General features: G+C 42.6%; 1 protein-coding gene across 1 annotated transcript in view; it reads right to left on the bottom strand.

Annotated features, from left to right (window-relative positions):
- Positions 1–933: 933 nt before the first annotated feature.
- The window catches only part of CDH20 (cadherin 20), a gene marked incomplete at its 5' end in the record, with an annotated part of 36,602 nt that continues 17,437 nt past the window's right edge, over positions 934–20,098 (bottom strand). The window contains 6 exons of the mRNA XM_082014901.1: positions 934–2,402; positions 3,844–4,095; positions 9,825–9,942; positions 11,794–11,915; positions 14,449–14,585; positions 18,054–18,307. Coding sequence (XP_081871027.1) covers positions 1,903–2,402; positions 3,844–4,095; positions 9,825–9,942; positions 11,794–11,915; positions 14,449–14,585; positions 18,054–18,307 — 1,383 coding nt within the window. The 3' untranslated portion in view covers positions 934–1,902. The remainder of the gene's footprint in view (positions 2,403–3,843; positions 4,096–9,824; positions 9,943–11,793; positions 11,916–14,448; positions 14,586–18,053; positions 18,308–20,098) is intronic.

The raw sequence follows: 20,098 nt of genomic DNA, 5'->3' as shown, positions 1-20,098 counted from the left end.
CTCCAGGGGTGCATGACTTTTCATGAGTCCATGGAAACAAGGCTCCTGTCTTAAATTGGTACAGCTTAAGATTGCGCAGAGTAGAGACAGCAGTGTTTTGTGCACATCTGCAACAGAAACTGAGCACTACTCTGCATATGTAAGTGTGGTAACCGGGTGGTTACATCTGCTCATTTATTTTCTGAGCAATTTGAGTTGGAGAGAGTCCTTAGCTAGAAAGAAATCTGCAAATGTCATTGCAGACTGTTCTGCTTTCAGAAGCCTTTCGCCACCTTCCATGAAATTTGCATTAGTGTAATTTCTCTGGCCCTTCCTATTTTTGCATGCAAACAAGGTAAGATCCAGGCTCAAAATTTTGATTGCAGAGTACGAATGACCATGAATGGATATTGCATGTCACAGTCTGTCATGTCTCTGAAGGCATGAGATTCTGTCAGGGTTGTGTAGCTGGGTTTCCAAGCTTCTCTGTGCCCCAGCCATAACGTTTCAAAAAAAAATTAAAAGAAATCAGCCAAGACTTTCTTTTGACTTCAACATGTTTGGAATAGAAAAGTAACTAGTCTGATGAACTGCACTTGGCTGATTCACTGCTAAGGACAATGTCCAAGTGAACACCGATAAAAGAAGCAGACAATCTGTTCTAACCTGTAATGTGAAGGTTTGTCTCCTTGACATGATCCTGATGAATCCTGTTTCTTGATGCTCAAGGCATGTAAAGCCACAGATAAGCACTAACAGCTGTGTGCAAAGTAGTCAATAAACTGCCATCAGACTTTCCCTTCTGTTTAACTTTTATTAAAAGAGGTGCTAAGGTACTGTACTGTATGCAGTACATCATATTTATTACCAAAATTAACAAATATACAAAACTTATACATGTAATTTTCTTACATCCATTTATTGGTCTATAATACTGCATTTGTTCAAGTAGGTTATCTACAGTATGTAAACATCCCTTGGATTGACTTCACACAGATTAGGAAAGCCCATCTAACCCATGTAGTTACCAAATATAACTTTTTCTTTTTTTTTAAATTTATTTGGCTTTCATTGGTAGAATCTAATCTTCACATTTGGCACATGGAAGAGACATCTACAGTGCAAAAGAGGCAGATTTTCTGGTTTTGTTCTGAGCAGTTTAGCAGAGTCATGGTTTTAAAGAGCTGAGAATAAATTTACACAAACTTGATAGGAGATGGATTAGTGTTAACACTTACAGATCAGCCATTTAAACTAGAGCAGAAATTCAAAGCCTCTTCCCCAGCTCACTTGGCCAGGTGGAAAAAAAACCCCTCAGCCTTCTTTCTAAAGGATTAAAAAAGGACTCTGTTAGCAACAGAGAGAGGAGGTTTAGTTTACAAAGAGCCCTCTGAGATTCCAGTTTCAATTTTCTGCTTTGTGGGATTTTTTTTTTTCCTCTTGTTAGCAAGCAATTTTTTTTTCCTTTTTAATGGGGGGAAGATAACCAGTGAGGAATCACTTTTCTATGCTGGCAATTTCTCAGTGAGTCAGAGATTACAGTTGGAGTTTACAGATCTTTGAACCCAGACATATAGAGCTCAGTAAGCTGCCGTGTACAAGGGGGAGAGAGAGAGAAGGAGGGAGGGAGAGAGAAAGAGAGTAATGTCATTATATTCCAGTCGTGGAGCTTTCCAATTTTTCTGTAAAAACCAGGAAAAAACTTTCTTCCTTCTGCTTCTCACTGTTTCAAAAACATGACAATTTAACTGAGTAAAGCTGATGCAGAGAGACCTTCATTCACACCCTTCTTCCCATTCTCATCCAAGCACCGTATTGCTATTTTTTAGGAGGCCTCACCCATGTTCATGAGAATGAATCTGATGAGAATGGACCTAACCAGACACTGTTTCACAGGGAAACCCCCCTGCCATTCCTCCACCATTACCACAAAGCCCCGCTGCTGTCCGTGGCACCGTACATCTCAGCTAGCTTTCTGAAGCGCGGCCCCCAGTCCGTCAGGTAGTCGTAGCTCTGGTCTGAGTCTGTCGTCACTGACTGTAGGGAGCTGAGCGACTCCGCCACCGAGCCGTTCCCTTCAAACATGTACGTCTGGAGGGAGTCGAAGGGAGGCGCCCACAGGTCCATGTCAGCTTCATACAGCTTGGCGAGCACGTAGTTGTGGACGTTGTTGTCCATGACGCACGCCTGAGGCACGTATCGGGAGAGGCTCTCTATTTCAGGGAGCATGTCCTGCCGGTTTTTCACCACCAGCTGGGCCTCCCGTGGGTTCCACATGGCAGCAATATCAAAGGCCTCCGTGTCCTCCTCCCCGCCGCCCTCGTCGTCGTACCTGACAATGTTCTCGTGGATGTTCTCCTCCTCGTCGATGATGTATGGCTGCTTCCGCTGGCGCCGCATGGAGAGGATGAGGAGCACCAGCACTGCAGGAGGCAACCGAGACACAGGGTGGTCAGTGAGGGGGCAGATCTTGCCAGGGCTTCAGGCTCTCCGCTGCCCTGTTTTCCCTCCATGAGCCCAGCCAGCCCCTTGGATTTAAAGAGCTGTGGTGGGGTGCAGGTAGAGGGGTACAGAAATCCACCCCCCTCGGTCAAAATGAGTAGCTTAAGCTTCTGCTGATCTGTCCCTTTTCTCAGCTTAATTCTTAACTCTCGGTGACAGGACAAGTCTCTCCAGTGGTGCTTGCCAACGCACCACAGCAATACTTGAGCTAGCCAGATCAGGTACCAGTAACGGTTCATCTGCAGCGGGACACAGCTCTGTAGAGATTATTTTTGCAGTCTGCTTTGGGGATGCCTCTTGGGCTGGGTTCTGCATCTGACATAGATGGATGGTGCTGAGGCACCACGGTGATACGTCTGCCTACACAGCAAAATGCAGAGCTAGCTCCTTAGTCTGCTCCAAAGCATTTTTTTATCTATCATCTGCAAGGCACTGTCTTGGGCTGGGTAGACCTACTGTCAGTTGCTTGGCGCTATCGAGATGCAGATGCTTCTTAGCATGGGGAGAAGTGGTCACACAGGCGCAAGAGGCCTTTACTATTGAAAATATGCCATCACCTGGTGACTGTATTTCCAGGGCTAGCACTCAGCAAAGGTTTTGAATGCTGAAATTTTGGACTGAGGTATCTAGGGTCCTTTGCAGAATTGAGGCACTTTCAGAGAATTTTTCCTGTATCCTACTCCACTGCTCCTCAAACTGGATCCTCTGAAATTTAAGGGAATGTTTGTTTTGAACTAGTATCTCATGACTCAAGAAAGTGAAGGAGGGAACTGAAGTTCTTTTGAAACCAACAGAGGACATAGCAGGCCTGGGCAAGGAAAGGATGACATTTATTGGTGGAGACAGAACACATGCAAGATGCTCAGCCCCTTTAGAGCAGCACAGGCGCCATTTAAATGTAGCGTCTCAAGGAAAAAGGATGGAGGTGGGGATATCTCCTGCCAAAGACAAGAGGTGGAACTGGACTTACCAATCCTGTCTCCTGTGGGAGCATGTGATCAGAAACTGCTGAGGATGAGAAAGTAACCTGTCCCCAGCCACAGCTCTCATTACTTCCTCCTGGCATACCCTTTCCAGTAAAGTGGGCCATACGAGACACCCTAGCACCTTGGGGATCTGGCAGAAATACTTGCAGGCCCTATTTTTCCCTCATTCCTACACCCCAGGGTCTGATGCCATATGCAGCTGACTACACCATCTGGTCCTTGATTTGGCCCTGTCAGTATGTGTGTGTCTACATATGATATAAACATACACATAGATATGTGTCTGTGTGTTTGCGTCCTTCACCTTGGTAGATCAGCAACCCCCTGTCCAGAACCGAAGAGTTTGTCCTCTCCCAAGAAGGCGGCAAGGGTTTACCTAGCAGGACAAAGATGCAGGCAAGGATCGCAATGAGTGCCCCTCTGCTCAGGCTGACGGGGAGGACGTAGGCCTCCGCATTGCAGGACATCACCATGCCGTCATCATCGCAGCTGCACACGTGCACCGTCAGTGTGCCCGTGCTGCTCAGCACGGGGCGGCCGTTATCGCTGATCAGGATGGGGAGGTAAAAAGTGTTCTGCTCATGTTGTCTGAAGCCAGAGCGCCTTGTCAAAATCCATGCCGTATTGTCTAGGGGTAGAAAATAAATGGAGAGATCATCTTATGTGCAGAGCAAATATATTCAGCAGAGAAGGAAGGTTAAAAAAATCAGCCCTAGGCCCACATCCCTCTGTCTTCTCTCTTTTTTGCTTTGTTTTTTATCAGTTTGTCACTAATCAGCATTTGGCCTCTGCCTCCCCTTTTCCAGTATCTTCTCAGGCCATAGCTCCAGACTTGCAAGGCATACACACCTTATGAGTTGCCTTTACCCCTTCTGACATAAAGTGCTCAGAGCAAAATCACAGCATTCAGATTCAGCTAAAGGAGCTTTCAGAAGGCAAGGCAGAAAGGAACAGTTGAAGGCAACTTGTTGCACCTCTTTCTTTTTCTTTGTTCATGCTCAGCAGCTTTTCTAGACCTTACTCTTAAGTGCTGCCACCATTTTGGAGATGTGAGTGTATAACCCTTGTGGACATGTTAAGGTTCTCTTTATGTTTTTGATGCATGGCATGGCCATCTGCTTGATGCGACAAGAAGACAAAAGGAAAAAAACCCAGCTTGCTATCCTAAAGTTGCAGAGTTGAAAATTTGTAACTAAACACTTTTCAGTGAAATACATGCAATTTCATTGGCACTTTTGCCATTGAAAAAAGTTGGAATGCTTCATGTCATCATTGTCAGAATTATTCTGCTTTGATTTGACCATCCTGCTTCATGTAGTGTGACCACTTGTTTTCTATAAGAACTTGAATCAAAATGAATCAAAATGATGCTGCTGAAACAAAAGAGTAAGAAAGAGGGTGACCTAACAGCCAGTTCCCATTTCAAGGGAAATTCCCACCTTTGTGGCTTTTTCCTCCATATTCAGCATGTTTGTTAAAATGTCAGAATTTCCCAGCGGCATTTGAATCCCTCTCTACCCCCTCCCTCAAATTCCTCAGACTGTGCATCAAGTTTCCTAATCAGAAAGAAATTGAATTCAGTAATTTGTACTTCTCAATACCAAAGCAGAATCTTTGGAGATCAATGATGATTTTGTTAGTGATGACTTTCCAAGCTTTTTGCCCTCAGAGACTTTTGGAAAGCGCAAGGCCGAATGTTTCCAATGTGATCTTGGGCCACCAGGGAGTCTAAAGGAACCTGCAGGAAAATTGTCCCTTCTTACAAACAGGTTTGTAAATCTTGGGCCAGCTAAGATAAATGGGGACCACGGGTACATTTTCTCTTTGGCAGACCTACAAGCCCTGACCCTGTGCAGTGATTCTATGGGATTTTGGGGAGCTTCACACAGTTTCTTTTACTACTTAGTTTTGTTTCCTGTTCCCTTGGTTCAAAAGAGGTCACAGTCTGGCCATCTGCATCTCCAGGTTGTTACCAATGTACATTTGCTATGCTTGGAAATGCAGGATGCCAATTAGCTGTTCCCAGGTGGATTGGCACAATGGAGCTGCTGCCTGGAAATTGCAAGAAACCTTCTGATCACAGGTAGACTGTAAAAAACCCCCGAAATATCAACAAGGGATTGTTCCATTTCTTTATTATTTCCCTGTCAATTCGCTGCTTACATTTAAATCTTGGGTGATTTTCTCCAGTGCAGAGACTCAGTTTGCATGCATGTAAATCAGCTGTATTATCTATCTGCTGTAGTCTGAACATCAGAAATGATTTGATGGCTTTTAGGAGTGAAATCAGGGGTGTTATATATAGCCAGCTATATGGAATATATGCAAACTCAAGCTAGACTCACTAGACTTGCCTGCTAGACTTAAATTATGCTTCAAGTTCCATACTTTGTGCTGCAAATCTTATGGCATCAGACAGTACTGGTGCACACAAGTATTAAGACGTCAGGCTCCACAGTTCATGAGATTAGTTTGAATTTGTGACATGTTTTTAAAAGGAATCTCAAGGTCTTTTATTTCTTGCATGTCAATGACATTTCAAGCTTTTACTCTGAAAGAAAAGATTCTGAAGGGTGCGTGCATGTCTGTATGCAAATATATAGTGAAATTGTAGTGTCTCATTAAATGATGTGATCCCAAGAGCTGGAGCTTTGAGGAAAAACCACCATGTGCAAGATGACATTCCCAAAGTTGCTTAAAACTGATTATGCGTCAATGTTTACTGATTTCACCACCCTTTGATATGCCATGCAGCTCTGAGTATGTGCAGCGGGTGTGGACAGACATAGATAATTTTCAGGAATGTGTCCCAAAATCTGATAGAGAGCAGCACCCTGCGGCTCCCGTGGCTCCTGTGCAAGGGGTGTGCTGTGGATAGGAGCCCTTGCCTCCTGCAAACCTCCCCCTCCTCTCTCCTGGGGCACATGCACGTGCTTTCTCTCCCTCGGACTCTTTATGTGCCCTCTAGTATGTGCTCCCCAGCTATTGATACCACATCTTTTCATCACTGGGTCTGTTTTACCATAAGAAAAAGCAGCCCAAAGGGCAGAAAATGGCAAACTGCCTGCATTTATCCTGTGTCAATGGAAATGTCTGAGTTGTCTTAACAGTGTAGTAATTTGGTTGCGTTTCTCTTTCCTGGGTGAAAAACTCACTCTCTTTAAGCTGTCTAACAATAGAAGCCACAACTTCTATTCAGGTGACAGCAAACCTTCATTTTATGTGAAATTGCTCTTTGTGAGGGAAAAATAATTAGCTATTCTGAGCTGGTCATACTTTGCCTGTAAAAGAAGTCACAGGCAGTGAACCTGACTGAAGCTGTGCAAAATCAGGTAGTGAGAGATCTCAAGTGTTTTTAACCATAATTCTTTTTTCAGGCCAAAACCAAGTTTTTATAATCAAATATTGAAAGATATATATGTTTTGTTTTGTTTTGTTTTATGCCCTACTGGAAGTCATGTACCTCCACTGTGTAGGTCCCAAGCCTGATGTCAGAGCTAGCCACCGTTCTCACAAGAAAGTCTTGGTTTCTTTCTGTATGCTTCTGTACAAGAACTGTGGATGATTAGCCCAGAACTTCTGTTAGTTTTTAAAAACTAATTGTAATAATTATGAATAATTAGGAATAATATAAAGAAATATTTCACCAGCATTGCAAGAAAGAGCACAAGGAAGCAGGTGTTACAGACCACCAGCTTGAGGAAGGGGTCACATTTTTTCTTGGGGATTTTCAGGTCACTGCTTTTGCACTCTACCAAAGCGTGAGGTAGACCACAGTTTTAGGGAAGGAAGAAATAGCTAAAAATTTTCCTAGGACAAATTTAAACCCAAGGGGGAAGACTGCCAAAGGCTTCCAATGACAGGCCTGGTGATGGTATGACACTGATGCCTACACCCATTAAAACGGCTACTCTCTTCATCAGTTCCTGGTACCCAAAGATGGAGGGCAGCAGTTAAAGTTCAACAGAAGATCATCTCAGAGTTTAATCTGGAAATGCAGCAAGCTTATTTTGTTGTTTATCCCATTCTTACAGAAAGCTTCTTTGCCAACTTTTTCCCAGCATAATCTCACCTAGATTCAGAAGAGGGGAAGATGGCTTGGCAATGCCCTACATCAGTAACCAAATAGATGGGAGACCCCAGCTCAATTCCTTGCTTCATCACATATATCTTATATGGCCTTGGGAAGTTGTTTAGGCCCAGATCTTTGCAGATACTTACATGTCTATCTCCCACTGATTTTACTGAAGTCAAAAGGAACCAAGCATGTATGAAGCTTAATTTCTCCGTCTATAAAGTGGAGAACAATAGGATTTCTCTGTCTGCCAGAGATATGTGGAGAATGAATAGACTGAAGAAGTTCTCAGAGACTAAAATGACAAGGGCCAAAGAATTATGTAAAACAGCTCATCAGAATGCAAACTGTGATCTATCTGTTGCTTAGTATAAATCAAGGTTTTAATTGTTTCCAGGAAGGCTGCATATCTTGCAGTTTCTCTTACTACTGTGTTGGGCAACCAAGTAATCAGCACAATTGTTAATCTTAATAGTGCCTTCCCACAGCCTGGGAAACACTGCTGTCTCATGTTTACGTGCACAGGCTGTGACTAGCAAGGTGGATTATGTTTCTTGTCTTGCCACCCTGGACAGAGTATAGCTACACTCTCTGTGAATAAGTCATATAATTTATATAGTCCTTAGTGGTCCCTATAAGAAAATATAAACATAAATTATTGTTACTGAAATGACTACTGCACTCCAAATTGCTGAGGCAGTAAATTAATCCTTAATGTGCGTATTTCAAATAGTCGGTGGTTTGATTCTTAACATTTTCATTTCAAATTTGTAACCAATAGTACCCTAAGCTTCTTGTGATATATATCTCTGGAAAATGGTATTTTACAGAAAGCGGGAGGCACAGCCATTCAGTTACTGCTGTCACTATAAATTATCCCAAGTATGTTCTTAGACAGAAAAAGTGCATCTGATGCTAGGAATTTTGTGAGTTACTTTACTTTTTTTAGAACAATGCCTTGAGGATGAAAAGAGCCTAGTTTGCCAAATGTTTTAGCAATAGTTGTGTTTTATATGTTCACTTATTTTGGCAATACATATTAAAAAAATAAAGAAGAGGGAGAAAATGAGAGAGAGAGGGATAAAAATGTGAGAAATTGTGTGTGGAGGTTTCACGGACACCATAAGAAAAAAAATGGTTTTGAGATGAAAACACAACAGCATGCTGTGGAGGGCTCCAGACCCTGCAAGAAGTATCTTTTAAGACGTTTGGTTAGTGAAGGCAGGGGGCTTCTTTATTAGCCTCTATGTTGCTCTCTCATATGCCTGCAGAGGCATAGATGGGGCCTTATGGAAATAAGTGTGACAAGTCGGCATGTGTGGGAGCAGGGGGAAGGCACTCTGCTTGAGACAGATGCTCCAGGTCCCTTTTTCCCCATTTATTCTGGAATTACATGCTGATTTGTGGTACTCTACACACTAAACTAAAATCCAGCCTCTTCATACTGACAAGCTCTGCACAAGGTCACTCAAGGTTGTCCGTCTTTCCCAATGAGGGCTGGTATGGACTTGACCTTGGCACCGTTGTCTGCCCATGGAGATCCTCTATCAGCAGCAATCATGTGAAGGCCTGCCACAGTGGGGTTTTCCTGCAGCTCCAAAACTGAAGCCTCCATGAAAGAAGCAAATTCCACTGGTTAGGACACTAACCAGCTAGTTAGCCACTGCTTTGCCATGAGTCTTCCCACCGGTGTTTCAGTTTCTACTTAGCACGTCTTACACAGACTTTTAGCTATATACCCTAAGGCTCTGCATCTCCTCCCTCCCTCCTTTCCTTTCCTAGGGAAATGAGGATGTGCAAAAAGGAAGAAAAAAAGTGCTTGGGGGAAAAGACTGGAACAGTACAAGAACCTTCTCTTTCTGTGCCTGGGAGAAAACATGAAGACTACAAAAAAAGAGCAATGTAATCCCTTTCAGATTTGTCTCCTAGTTCTGGTTGCTATCCTACCTTTAAGGACCTCCTTTTGAACTAATGCAGTTTCCACTCTGGTAATCTGAGATGCCTGCAGCCTGTCCACAAGACCTGAATTTGCACAAAACTTTGGCACATTTCCTCAAAGAAAAAGGGGCCTATTGCTAAAGAATATTTATAGAGAAGAAAATATCATATAACCTTCAAGTGTATTAAGTAATATGTCATTTTCTCACTGCCTTTAAGGAGCAGGTGTCACTTGGTATTATTTGAAATGGCAGTCTTATCACACACTGGAAGCCACAGCCTCTCAAGTCCAACTCAGGCATTAGAAATTAGAGTAGCTAACTGTCCGTGTCCACTCTGATTACCTTGATTGTCCCTTAGAGTAAAGTTGGGATTGTTGGCTGCCTCCGGGGCCAGGCTGTAGTAGAAATGCTGACCCTCCTGTGGGTCATCCCTGTCAATGGCGCTCACTGTCTGGATCAGCTACAGAACACAAGAACAAAACAGAAAAAGGTGAGAAGCAAAATATATATAATATGAATAAACAGATAACATATATATTTATGTGTATAAATAAAAGAAACTGGATGATTTGAATAAAATTGTCTTGCTGAGGTACAATAGATGAATCAAGAAGACACTCCAAACCTTGCAGGCTTCATTTATTTTGCTGTGATCATGCAAATCACTTTTAAACAAAGGAGGAGATAGTCAGTTTGGTTCAAATAACAGTTACTTTTCTCCAATGTGTCCCTATCTTCTGTTGCATGTTTCATTTTTCTTTTCAGGGCCCAGGGTGTTCAGAAGATGCATTGTGCATTACAGAGCTTGTAAGAAAGCCCATACTTATTTTCAGCTTCATTTTGCAGGTAGAAAAGGACTTCAGGTTGACTTAATTTTAAATCAATTAAATTCTTTCCAAGATGGCAGTGGAAAAGAAAGAAAGAAAAGGCAACCATGCAGACACTCTGCATAAGCAATAAATAACAACATGGAAAGCATCTAGGACAATGCTAAATCCAGAAAAAGATTTGTCACTTCAACTATAGAGGCTTGGTAAAGTAGGTCTAACAGCTTGAAGGACAGTGAGCTGTAGCTCTGTCTGAATAAACATTCTGACATCTTTTTAGACGAGGAAAAAACCTTCACCTGGATTTTTGCATTCAAAAGTTATTTTTGGATTCAAAGGCAAATGACAGACCCATAAAGTCTTATTTACCACCTTAAATCTGATTTCAGAACTTTTCAAAATGTGGCAACAGAATTTAGCTTTCTCCACCGAAGGAAGTAGTGTAAATTAGCACGCATTTCTTAGAAAGCTTAGGATACTCACTCTTCAAAACCAGGAAAAAGGCTAGGCAATGATTTCTATTCCTTATGTTATTAAGGACCTCTGTAAATTAGTGAGATGAAATTATCTTCTATATGATAGTTGTGAGGACAGTTGTCCCAGCAGTGAGTAGCTATTTCATTCTGCTTCATGGCAAGCTGGGAGAAGCTTCAGCAAACACACAGTGATATTACTAAAATAATTTTTCCTTCACAGATCATGAGTGCTGTGCATGTCTTTTAAGTCAGCTTTGCATTAGGAGACATGAGTCCCCACCGTGGACCCTGGGTGGTGAAGCACCAGGTCACCTCCCAATAAGTGATCAGCAGTAGAGCTCGCAGCAGCTCCAGCGAGGGAGAGATCATGTCTATGTGACACAGATAGACCTTGTTCAAGGGCTTTGATGGGGTTTTGGAAGGGACAGGAGCAAAGAGGCATCACCGCTTGCTTGCAGGTGCTGGTTTACAGTGTGTGGAGCAGCAAGTCCTGTGTTGTCTATGACTCGCTGTCATCTCCAGTTCACAGAAGAACAATTCAGTTTGTCACACCCCTTTGGAAGTGATGTAGTATGTTACGTCCAGCTCCCCTAAGTCCAGGAGTGCTTAAGGCTCTTTTAAATAGAGTCTTTTAACAGTAAGCCTTGTCTGTCACATGTGGGCTGGGCTGCCTCTGTGGCACTTCTCATAACTGTTCTCCTCTCTTTGTCACTGCTACAGGACGCAGCGGTGTTTGCCTGCTGGCACCTGCCCAAGGGAAGGCTTTATTTCAGCCGTGAAGTGTATCGCACAGCGAGCCTGGAAACTGCTGCGGGAGTAAAAAGAGGTGCTATATACGACTCTAATCCCGGTGCAATGTGCTTGCCTTCGGAAAGCAGCAGACAGCTGCTGGCGAGAGTTCAGATGAAATGTGTGAGTCCTCTTTCCAACGCGCACCCTTTCTGGCACGCTGTCCCCGTGTAGGACAGCATCCCCTCCCCAGCCCCTAGCATTACTAACATTTCTCACCTGCCCTGCTTTGGCGTTTTCACAAACAAAAGCTTCATAAAACCTTGCAAACTCTGGTGCATTGTCGTTCACATCCAGGACTTTCACTGTCACGGAGACGCTGCCCACCTGCGAGGGGTTGTCTGGAAGGACGAGGCACAACGTAAAGAAAGACAATGTATGGGAAGGGGATTCTCCTCACTCTGCTCAAGAGGTAAAGCAGCTTTTTCGCTACTGATTTGTGTTAAATGACATTTTCCCATTGGGAACTGCATCGCTTGTGGGTTGTGTGACTCGGAGTGAAGTTGTAAATGCTGCTCTGTCTGTCCTGTCCACCTAATCACATCTTTTTCAAACAAATTCCTTGAAAGACTTTGACCTGGTTCAGTCCAATGGGACTATTTAGATAACGAAGGTTTTAGACAATGCCCCATAGTTTTTTTATTGCCCCTTGTCTGGACAATACTGTTTGTTAAGCCTTGGTGCTGGTGGCACGAATTAGGAAGGAACTCTTTTTAAGGATAAGCTTGTTATTTAGAGCTTGTTTAAAGTGGTAATTCTGCAGTCCAGCTATGTTTTTGCTCAGAATTTATGTTCCTTGAACTCAAAAATAGTGTCAAGTTTTTGATACTTTGTACAAGGGGGTTCAAAATGTAATAACACATGAAATTGTAGAGAAAAGTTTTCAGTGAAGCTTAAAATTGCAATGAAAATTTTACATTCTGCATGACATCATTTGTGATATTTCTGTCCCACTGGTTCATTAGCTCTCTTTGCCAGTAAATCCAGACATCATTTCACATATCTTCACAGTTTCCAAACTAAGTGGCCACAGAATAACTTTTTCTTACTGTTTTTTTTTCTGCTCCAGAACATCTTTTTTCCTTTATTTAGTGATAAAATGAAACTCTAAGCAGAAAAAAAACCCCCATTATTAAGAGGTCAGAAAAGGTGCAAAAAGGTGAAAAAAAAAATTTGCAAGAAAATTCTTGAAAAGTAGTATTCTCACCTTCTTTTCAGTCATAGTACTTCATGCATTTATCTCCAAATATATCTCCCTTTATAGCAAGAAATGACATGTTCATATAAACAACAGAGTATTTTCTTACACTCTGGAATTTTCTTAGAAGTTCAATGTACTGTATCCATAACGTGTCACATTGTATCACTGAGATAATACTCTTAAACTATATTGTTTCTCCCTAATTTATAATTTAATCCTTCATCTTCCCACATATCCATACACATCTTGCTAACACACCTGTCATTGTGGCAGATGAATGCATTTACACTCTTAGTAATATTGATCTAACTTTTAAAACTAGGAGCTTTATTCAGGAATGCACAACTGCAATGTTTTTGAAACTATTCAGTAAATTGAAATATTGTGCTGCACATATACAGAGCAAAACTGGCAGAGGATCAATGGAGGATGAGTCGAAGGAAGACATGCCTTCATATTGTGCTCACCCTTGAGTGCTGCTACAGGGGCAGCTTTTACACTCACCTGTGTATGTGGATTTACATGGAATTGCAATGGCCATCAGTGGCTGAAAATAAACTAGCATCAAAATAGATGGGGGTGAGATCCTATCATGTCACCAACCCCTCTCACTACCTAAAAAAGGGGACAGGAAGGCATTGAGTACTGGTACAGCCCACAGGTATGTGGCAGAGTCACCCTGACTCCTGTGAAATATTCTTTCTGCTAACTTCAAGTTGGCTGATTTGGTTTTGGGCAGGCTTCTCAAAACCTTTTTCCTCTCAAACTGTCCCATATCTCTGGTACAGCCTGGATGTGCAGGAAGCTCTCAGGCATGAGGAATGGCTCAGCTATTGGCAGCAAACTTCTGAAAAGTTGCTGCCCCTCAGTAGCTGAACTGAGATCCTGAGCAAAACCTATGTGGACCAAAGGGATTTCAGGTGAAGACTGGGTGAATCTTTCATTTTATTTGCTTATATACCCCAAGCTTCTTTAGGAAGCTCACATCTGTTAGTATTTCAAATTCAGATACATTTTTCATACTGACACTATGCAATGATCAGCATGTCCTTGTTCTCATAGCCTTGGTACATACCTGGCACAGATGAATCCTGAGCTGAGTTTTAGCTCATTGTAAAACCCCAAAGCATAATGAGTTCAGCATACTAGACAATCCCAAAACACTCTGGCCCAAATTATTTATGCAGCAAGCAGATGGTGATTACATATACTTGCTGCTGAACCAGAGCAGAGTTCAACTAGTCATCTAGCAGTGTAGGATCATTGCTGCCTACCAGTCCCTGCACCGCTCAATCCTCCCAGGTAGGACTGGCAACTCTGGCAGGTATGCAGCCTTTGCAGCATCTGCTTGAGCTGCCTAGCCCTTCTGAAGAGACAGAGGTCTTGCAGAAACACATTAGGAAAAGTTTTAAATAAATCCCTGGAATACTAATGAACTGAAAAAGCAGCACTCTGCATTCAGTTGCCAGTCTCTACTCCTCCCACCACCCTGTGAAAAGGAGCACAAAAACCAAATGAAATGCAGTATTTGCTTGTTGATGTCAGAAGAGTAATTCAGTTAATACGGCTTCCCACTCAAAGCACAAGAACATGTGAATTGCTGAATTCAGGTCTCTCAGCCTGCTTTGTCTATTGTATCTCTTTAATCTATGTACAGTCTGCATTCTCCTTACTCAGCTCCACGGCCAGCACAGTGATGTTGTGCCAAGAAACATCCTCTCGGTCAAGAGGTCTTGCAGTCATCAGTGCTCCTGATGTAACGTCGACATAAAAGAACCGCCCCGGATCACTGCTCCTGTCAATCGAGTATCTGCAGGAGTACATATTAAAAATATTATGCAACCCTTGTGAAAACTGTGTGTTATAGCCAATGACGTACCCCACCAATGGGAATACTTCATACACAGCAGATCCACATTCTTCCACAACGGCATTATGTGCTCCATTGACTTTTATAGGTACAGAGAAAGGTGCTCAAAAAACTAGGAGTTCATGTGGCTAACAGCATTTAATGGTGAGTACTACTTGGACGGAGATGGAAGACAGGACGATTTAGAGGAAGAAGCCTCAAAGCAAGGCACAGCTCAGCACAGGAACATCTGCTTTACAGAGAAAATCTGTCAGTGAGGAGTGTGATTTCTTTTTCTAAGCAAAATAATTATGTCCTTTCCTTGGGCACATTTCAGACAGGGTGAAAAAGACTTTACATCAGCTTATTCTCTGGGTACCTAGGCTGATGAGGAGGAACCGTTCCCTTCCTCGTGCTTTTGTATTCTCTCCTCCTTCAGGGGAATAAACTTCACCTGTATCCTGGACCATCTTACTGACTGAGCCGTATCCAATGCAAGGGGAATGATGAGTGGCTTTCTTGTGTCATCCAGCCAGAAATACAACTCCCTCTGTGAAGTTGGTTCATCATAATTACTGAACCTGCCTGGCCAATATCATGTCAGTTTAATGCTGGGAACAAGCTTCTTGCACCTGTGAGCAGAGGAGTGTGGTGGTACCTGCAGGCCAGAAAACTCAGGCAGGGAGAAAGCTGATTGACAGCTGTCACTGCTGTACTCGGTCAGAGAGACTCTTTTGCAGGGCATGTAAAATACTCAATTTTTTGCATCACCTTGCTCTTAACAGCAGTTTGTACAAGTTGCCTTCCTAGCTAATGGTGTTGGCATCATAACGGATCCTTTGGCAAAAGCCCCACATGTGCCTATGTAAATGCCACAGCCTAGAACAGAGTTGTTGGTTCTTTCTTCAAAGTTGATGGGAATTGAAAGTATTGGTCATAACGGGTCCTGAACAGGGCTCGTTCTTCTGAATTTTCTCCTTTCAGCACAGATGCATTCATTGCAACAAGCATGCCAGGCTGATCTTTATATAGGGACTTATTAAACTGGGATACAAAATATTATTGAGCTATGTTGTTGGGAAGTTCTTTTACACTTCTTTTTCCAGAAAAATCAAAGAGGGTGGGATAGCAGGTGTGCTTCCCTTTCCTTCCCAGTCCTTCCCATCTTTTCTTAAGTAAAGAGATTTCTGAGGCATTTGATTTATTTAGGAAATAAATATGAGCGTTGCTATATTTTGCTATAATAATTATTCTTGTATGAGGGCTATAAAAAGAATTTCTCTTCAACGGTTTAAGGGCAACAAGTATCTGAAATTGAATATGGCCTTGTGATTAGTGGTGTGGTATTAATCATTGGTATCAAGAGGCACAGGTGGAATCTTTGTCTGGATTCTCCACGAAAGTTCTCCTGTTAATAACACCTGCTCCTTCACAGTCATTTCCACTGTAATCTTTAGGTAATCACTTAACAACAATCATGGCATATTTCCAGCCGTCAGAATTTCACAGCGTGGGAGCACAGATACTGGATGCTGGGAAAATGAGGATTTGAGAGTTCCCTTGTGTTTAGTCAGCCCTTCTGAAATGTGTCTTGGCTTTCCATACTTGAAAAAAATGGCAAAAGGAGGGGCCAGATCACAGGTTTAATTTCAGATGGATTTCAGCTTGTGTAACAAAATACGTATGTGGGATTTTGTTTTTTCTTATCTTGCCTTGCCCTGTGCAAACTGAATGCAGCGCAAGACTGATGCTGCACAGAGTTGGCATGGATGGTGGAGACCACATGAGAGGCAAGGAGAACCTATTCTTAACATCTGCATTTTAGATAGCATTACAAATGGTATTTGTTTTTTATTTTCCTGTTGCCTCCACCCCAATCATTTACATTTGTATGTACTAGGTGTGGGGGAAGAAGAAGGGAAGGAAGAAAGAAAGGGAAGTGGGAAGGGAGGAAAATGGGAAGAAAGAGAAGAAGGAAGTTGGGAAGGAACACAGTTACAAAGGAGTCTCTGCATATTTGCACCCGCTTTTTTTTGAAAAATATATCTTTGGTGATGCATTCTGTGCTTTACAGAGTGCTGTTTCATCAAGGGTAGTCACTGGAAAGCTCTGAAGAAAACTAAGACAGACCTCATTAAAAACAACAATGAACACTTCTACTCTCTGATAGTCCACAGAACTATTCTTATACTATTTTAAGCAGATTAGCACAAAGCTGTTGGCACTGCAGTGTTTGGATAATGCTAGACAGTAATCAGCAGAATAGGATGCAAGTGGAAAAAGTTTAGGGTAATGAAATTGTGATGCAGACAGTATAATACTTAGTATTATTGAAGAATTTGAGACATTGTCATGAGAAGTATGATAACCTTATAATGTAGGTAGAAAAGATAGTTATATTAAGGTAGCAGAGATGAAAAAAATTATTAGAGCAGCAACACAGAAAGCAAATGTCGTTAAGAAGAACAGGCTTTGTGTCTGCCCAGATCTCCTAGCTGAAGCCCACAGAGTTGCTCATACAGATTTCACTTTCTTCAGAAACTCCAAATACTCGATGTTTCGACTCCCTCCCATATTTCCCAGGACTGTTCCCAAACACAGGCAATTCAGAAGCTGGACTGACACAAGGTTAGGCAAACAGCAGCTCAACACCTGAAGTATTTCTCAGATGAGAGATGCAGCCGACCTGCTGGGATTATTAACTTGCAGTCACTCGGAGCTTCTGCAGGTTGTGAATATTAGTATGTGGGCTGGCCTCAGAGAAAAACAGTCTTCTCTGATAAACTGGGCTGACTTGGCAGCCACTATGGAAAAGAGCGCTGTGATCACACAAATCTGCTCCTTTGGCTCCTTCCTGAGTTGCAGCTATGAAGCTCCCGTGGCTGTAAATACACCTTTACCTTTCTTAACTCCTTATGGGAATATCTAGCTCTACAGCTTTGACCAGACACTATATAATTTAGTGGTTCATGAATATGTATTAGTATGCATCCAATCTACTCCAAAAGTAGCTGTGTATTTGAGCTGTTGACAAAGGCAGGCCTTGAAACAGAAGAGGGAGAGAGAAGTGATTTGATTACCTTCCCCCTGGTATGGCAGCAGATTCTCAGCAATGCTGTCAGGTTTTGTGCCAGCAAAGGCATGAGAGTCTGGGACTTGTTTTTAATGTACGCTGTCAGGACACACCTGGCCATTTCATTCCAATGCTAGACACAGACATTCTCCATGCCATAGAAAAGGCAAGGGCGAGCTCCTGCATTGCTTTGGCAGTCATAGCAAGGCCCTTCAGTGTGTGAGATCTGGTTTGACTAAACCCATTGATGATTACCACAGGCTAAAAAGAGAGTCCCTCCCACCAGCCCCATCACCACCCCACCAGCAGGATGTACCAGGAAGCGCTCCCGGGGGCCACCCAAAGAGAGGACAGACCTGATCGAGTTGTTGGTCACATCTGGGTCCTTGGCAGAAATGATCTGTATGGTGGTTCCAATCTCCACGTCCTCAGGCACTTCCACAAAGTAGAAGCTGGGCTCGAACACAGGAGGTTCGTCCACATCCTCCACGCTGATGTGGACGGTGGTAGTGTCACGGAAGGGACCCAGGTTCAGGAACCGCATTTCAAGGTGGGGGTTGGCACCCTCTACTTTCAAGGTGTAGCTTTTCTTGCTCTCAAAACTTAAAGGCTGAGGAGAAAAAAAATATATCTACCATTAGGCACACTGAACCATGTGATTTGGTCCACAGAATTTTAATTTGCAGAAGTAACAGATGCCCTCTAATATAAACTGATGCTTCTTTTTTTAAAAGAAATCTTTACCATGATTTTTAATCATAAGAGTAACAGAGATAAATATTTGCAGATGGAGACAAAGCATCGAGTGACAGTAGTATGAGCAATGGCACTGTCTACATCTTTTTTTTTTTAATTTGACAGTTGAACTGAAAAAGCCAGAAGAAATATTTGCAGATCACTTCAGAATACATATTCTTTCATCCTCCTTGCTGAAATGAAAATAAAAGTGGCTGCACCACCATTGCATTGTAATGCACACAGTGTGTTTCATTCCACTCTGGGGAAAAAAAAGGTAGAAACAGACAGTATTGGAGCACCTGAAAGTAAGGTAAAGATACGAAGAATCAGTTCCTCAAAAATGTGTCCTGGTGGCAGGGACAAGGGGGCTCACATGTGTGGTGGATGTCCCAGTTAGGATCCTCTTTTCTCTCTAGTGAGTCTTGTCTCCAGAGCACCCTGTCTGCCAGGTTGCTAAAGGGATCCAGTGGGAGCAGGGGACACAGTCAGCCTCTCTTGCTGGATCCTGCTCCATTTTTTATCAGTAATCCATCCTTTCCAGCACTGGGGTTTTTCATAGCCTCAGTAAGTGTCCTAAACACAGGTTCACAATATAGGTGTGCTGGGTTTTAGGATTTGAATCTCCTCCCTGCTTAGAGAATAGCTTAATTTCAAAGCACTGTGAACTACCCCTGACCTCTTCCTGCAGAAGCTCTTCCACTTTGTATGAAATACTCAAGTATTATTTGAAACAGGGAGTAGGAATGGCTCTTTTTTTCCCCCCTTCCCCCCCCCCCCAGATAATGGATAAAGAACCAGCTTCCTCTGTTAGTAGCTTCATTAATTTGATTCCCTTTCTAGATAAAACTACTTATTTGGTGAACATGGATATAGAAATAATTAATGCTGGCATTGAACTTTTCAATAAATAAATTTTTCATCTCCCTTCCCTCTTCTCTTCCCAGATCCCTGAAGAAAATAGGGCCTCTCCAAAACCTGCTTAGAGTTAAACAGAGAATTCCTTATTTAATGTGCAATATACCGTTCTTGGTAAGAGATGACTAAAAGCATCTGACAAATCAGAATGACAGTATGGAAGGATCAGTCCAAAGTATACAAAAAATTTTCGCCAGGTGATGTACACCTTACAGAGGACACAGTCATACTTCCCAAGTTGCAGTTAGTTAGAAGTTACAAGCAATCCCACTATGGTTAAGTGGTCACAACCCTTTACTTGTATAATCTGGGCAGTTTTAATGCTTAAAACCAGCACAATGGGATTCCCTTAGCTGGCACAAAACCCGAGCAAGACAAACTTTGTACCAGGCAAGAAATGGCCCAATTCTCAGGGCCACCCAGTGGGACATGCTCCTTTTTGTTACATGAATGGCTTTCAAAACATGTGGCTTCATTCGTACATAGGGATTTGAGCATTGTGTGTGGAACTATCACACACAACCTCTGTTCATTCAAGACTACTGTAAGATCATTGATGTTCCCATCCAACACCCTTGCTTTTCCTATTCAGCTCTTTCTCTTTGAAGACCTAGACTGGGGCAAGGAGATGAGTGGGAACACAGAGAAGGAGGATGCCAATGTAACAGAAGGACAAAGGTAGAAAGATCATTACTGTAGCAGTGAAGTCCTCCTTGGCCAGTCATAACCCATCTCTTTTCTGCCCTGC

Source organism: Phaethon aethereus (assembly GCF_964289735.1).
Source record: "Phaethon aethereus genome assembly, chromosome: 2".
Classification (NCBI taxonomy): Eukaryota; Metazoa; Chordata; class Aves; order Phaethontiformes; family Phaethontidae; genus Phaethon; species Phaethon aethereus.
The sequence above is the reverse complement of the archived record's forward strand: the minus strand, read 5'-3'. Positions and strand labels throughout refer to the sequence as shown.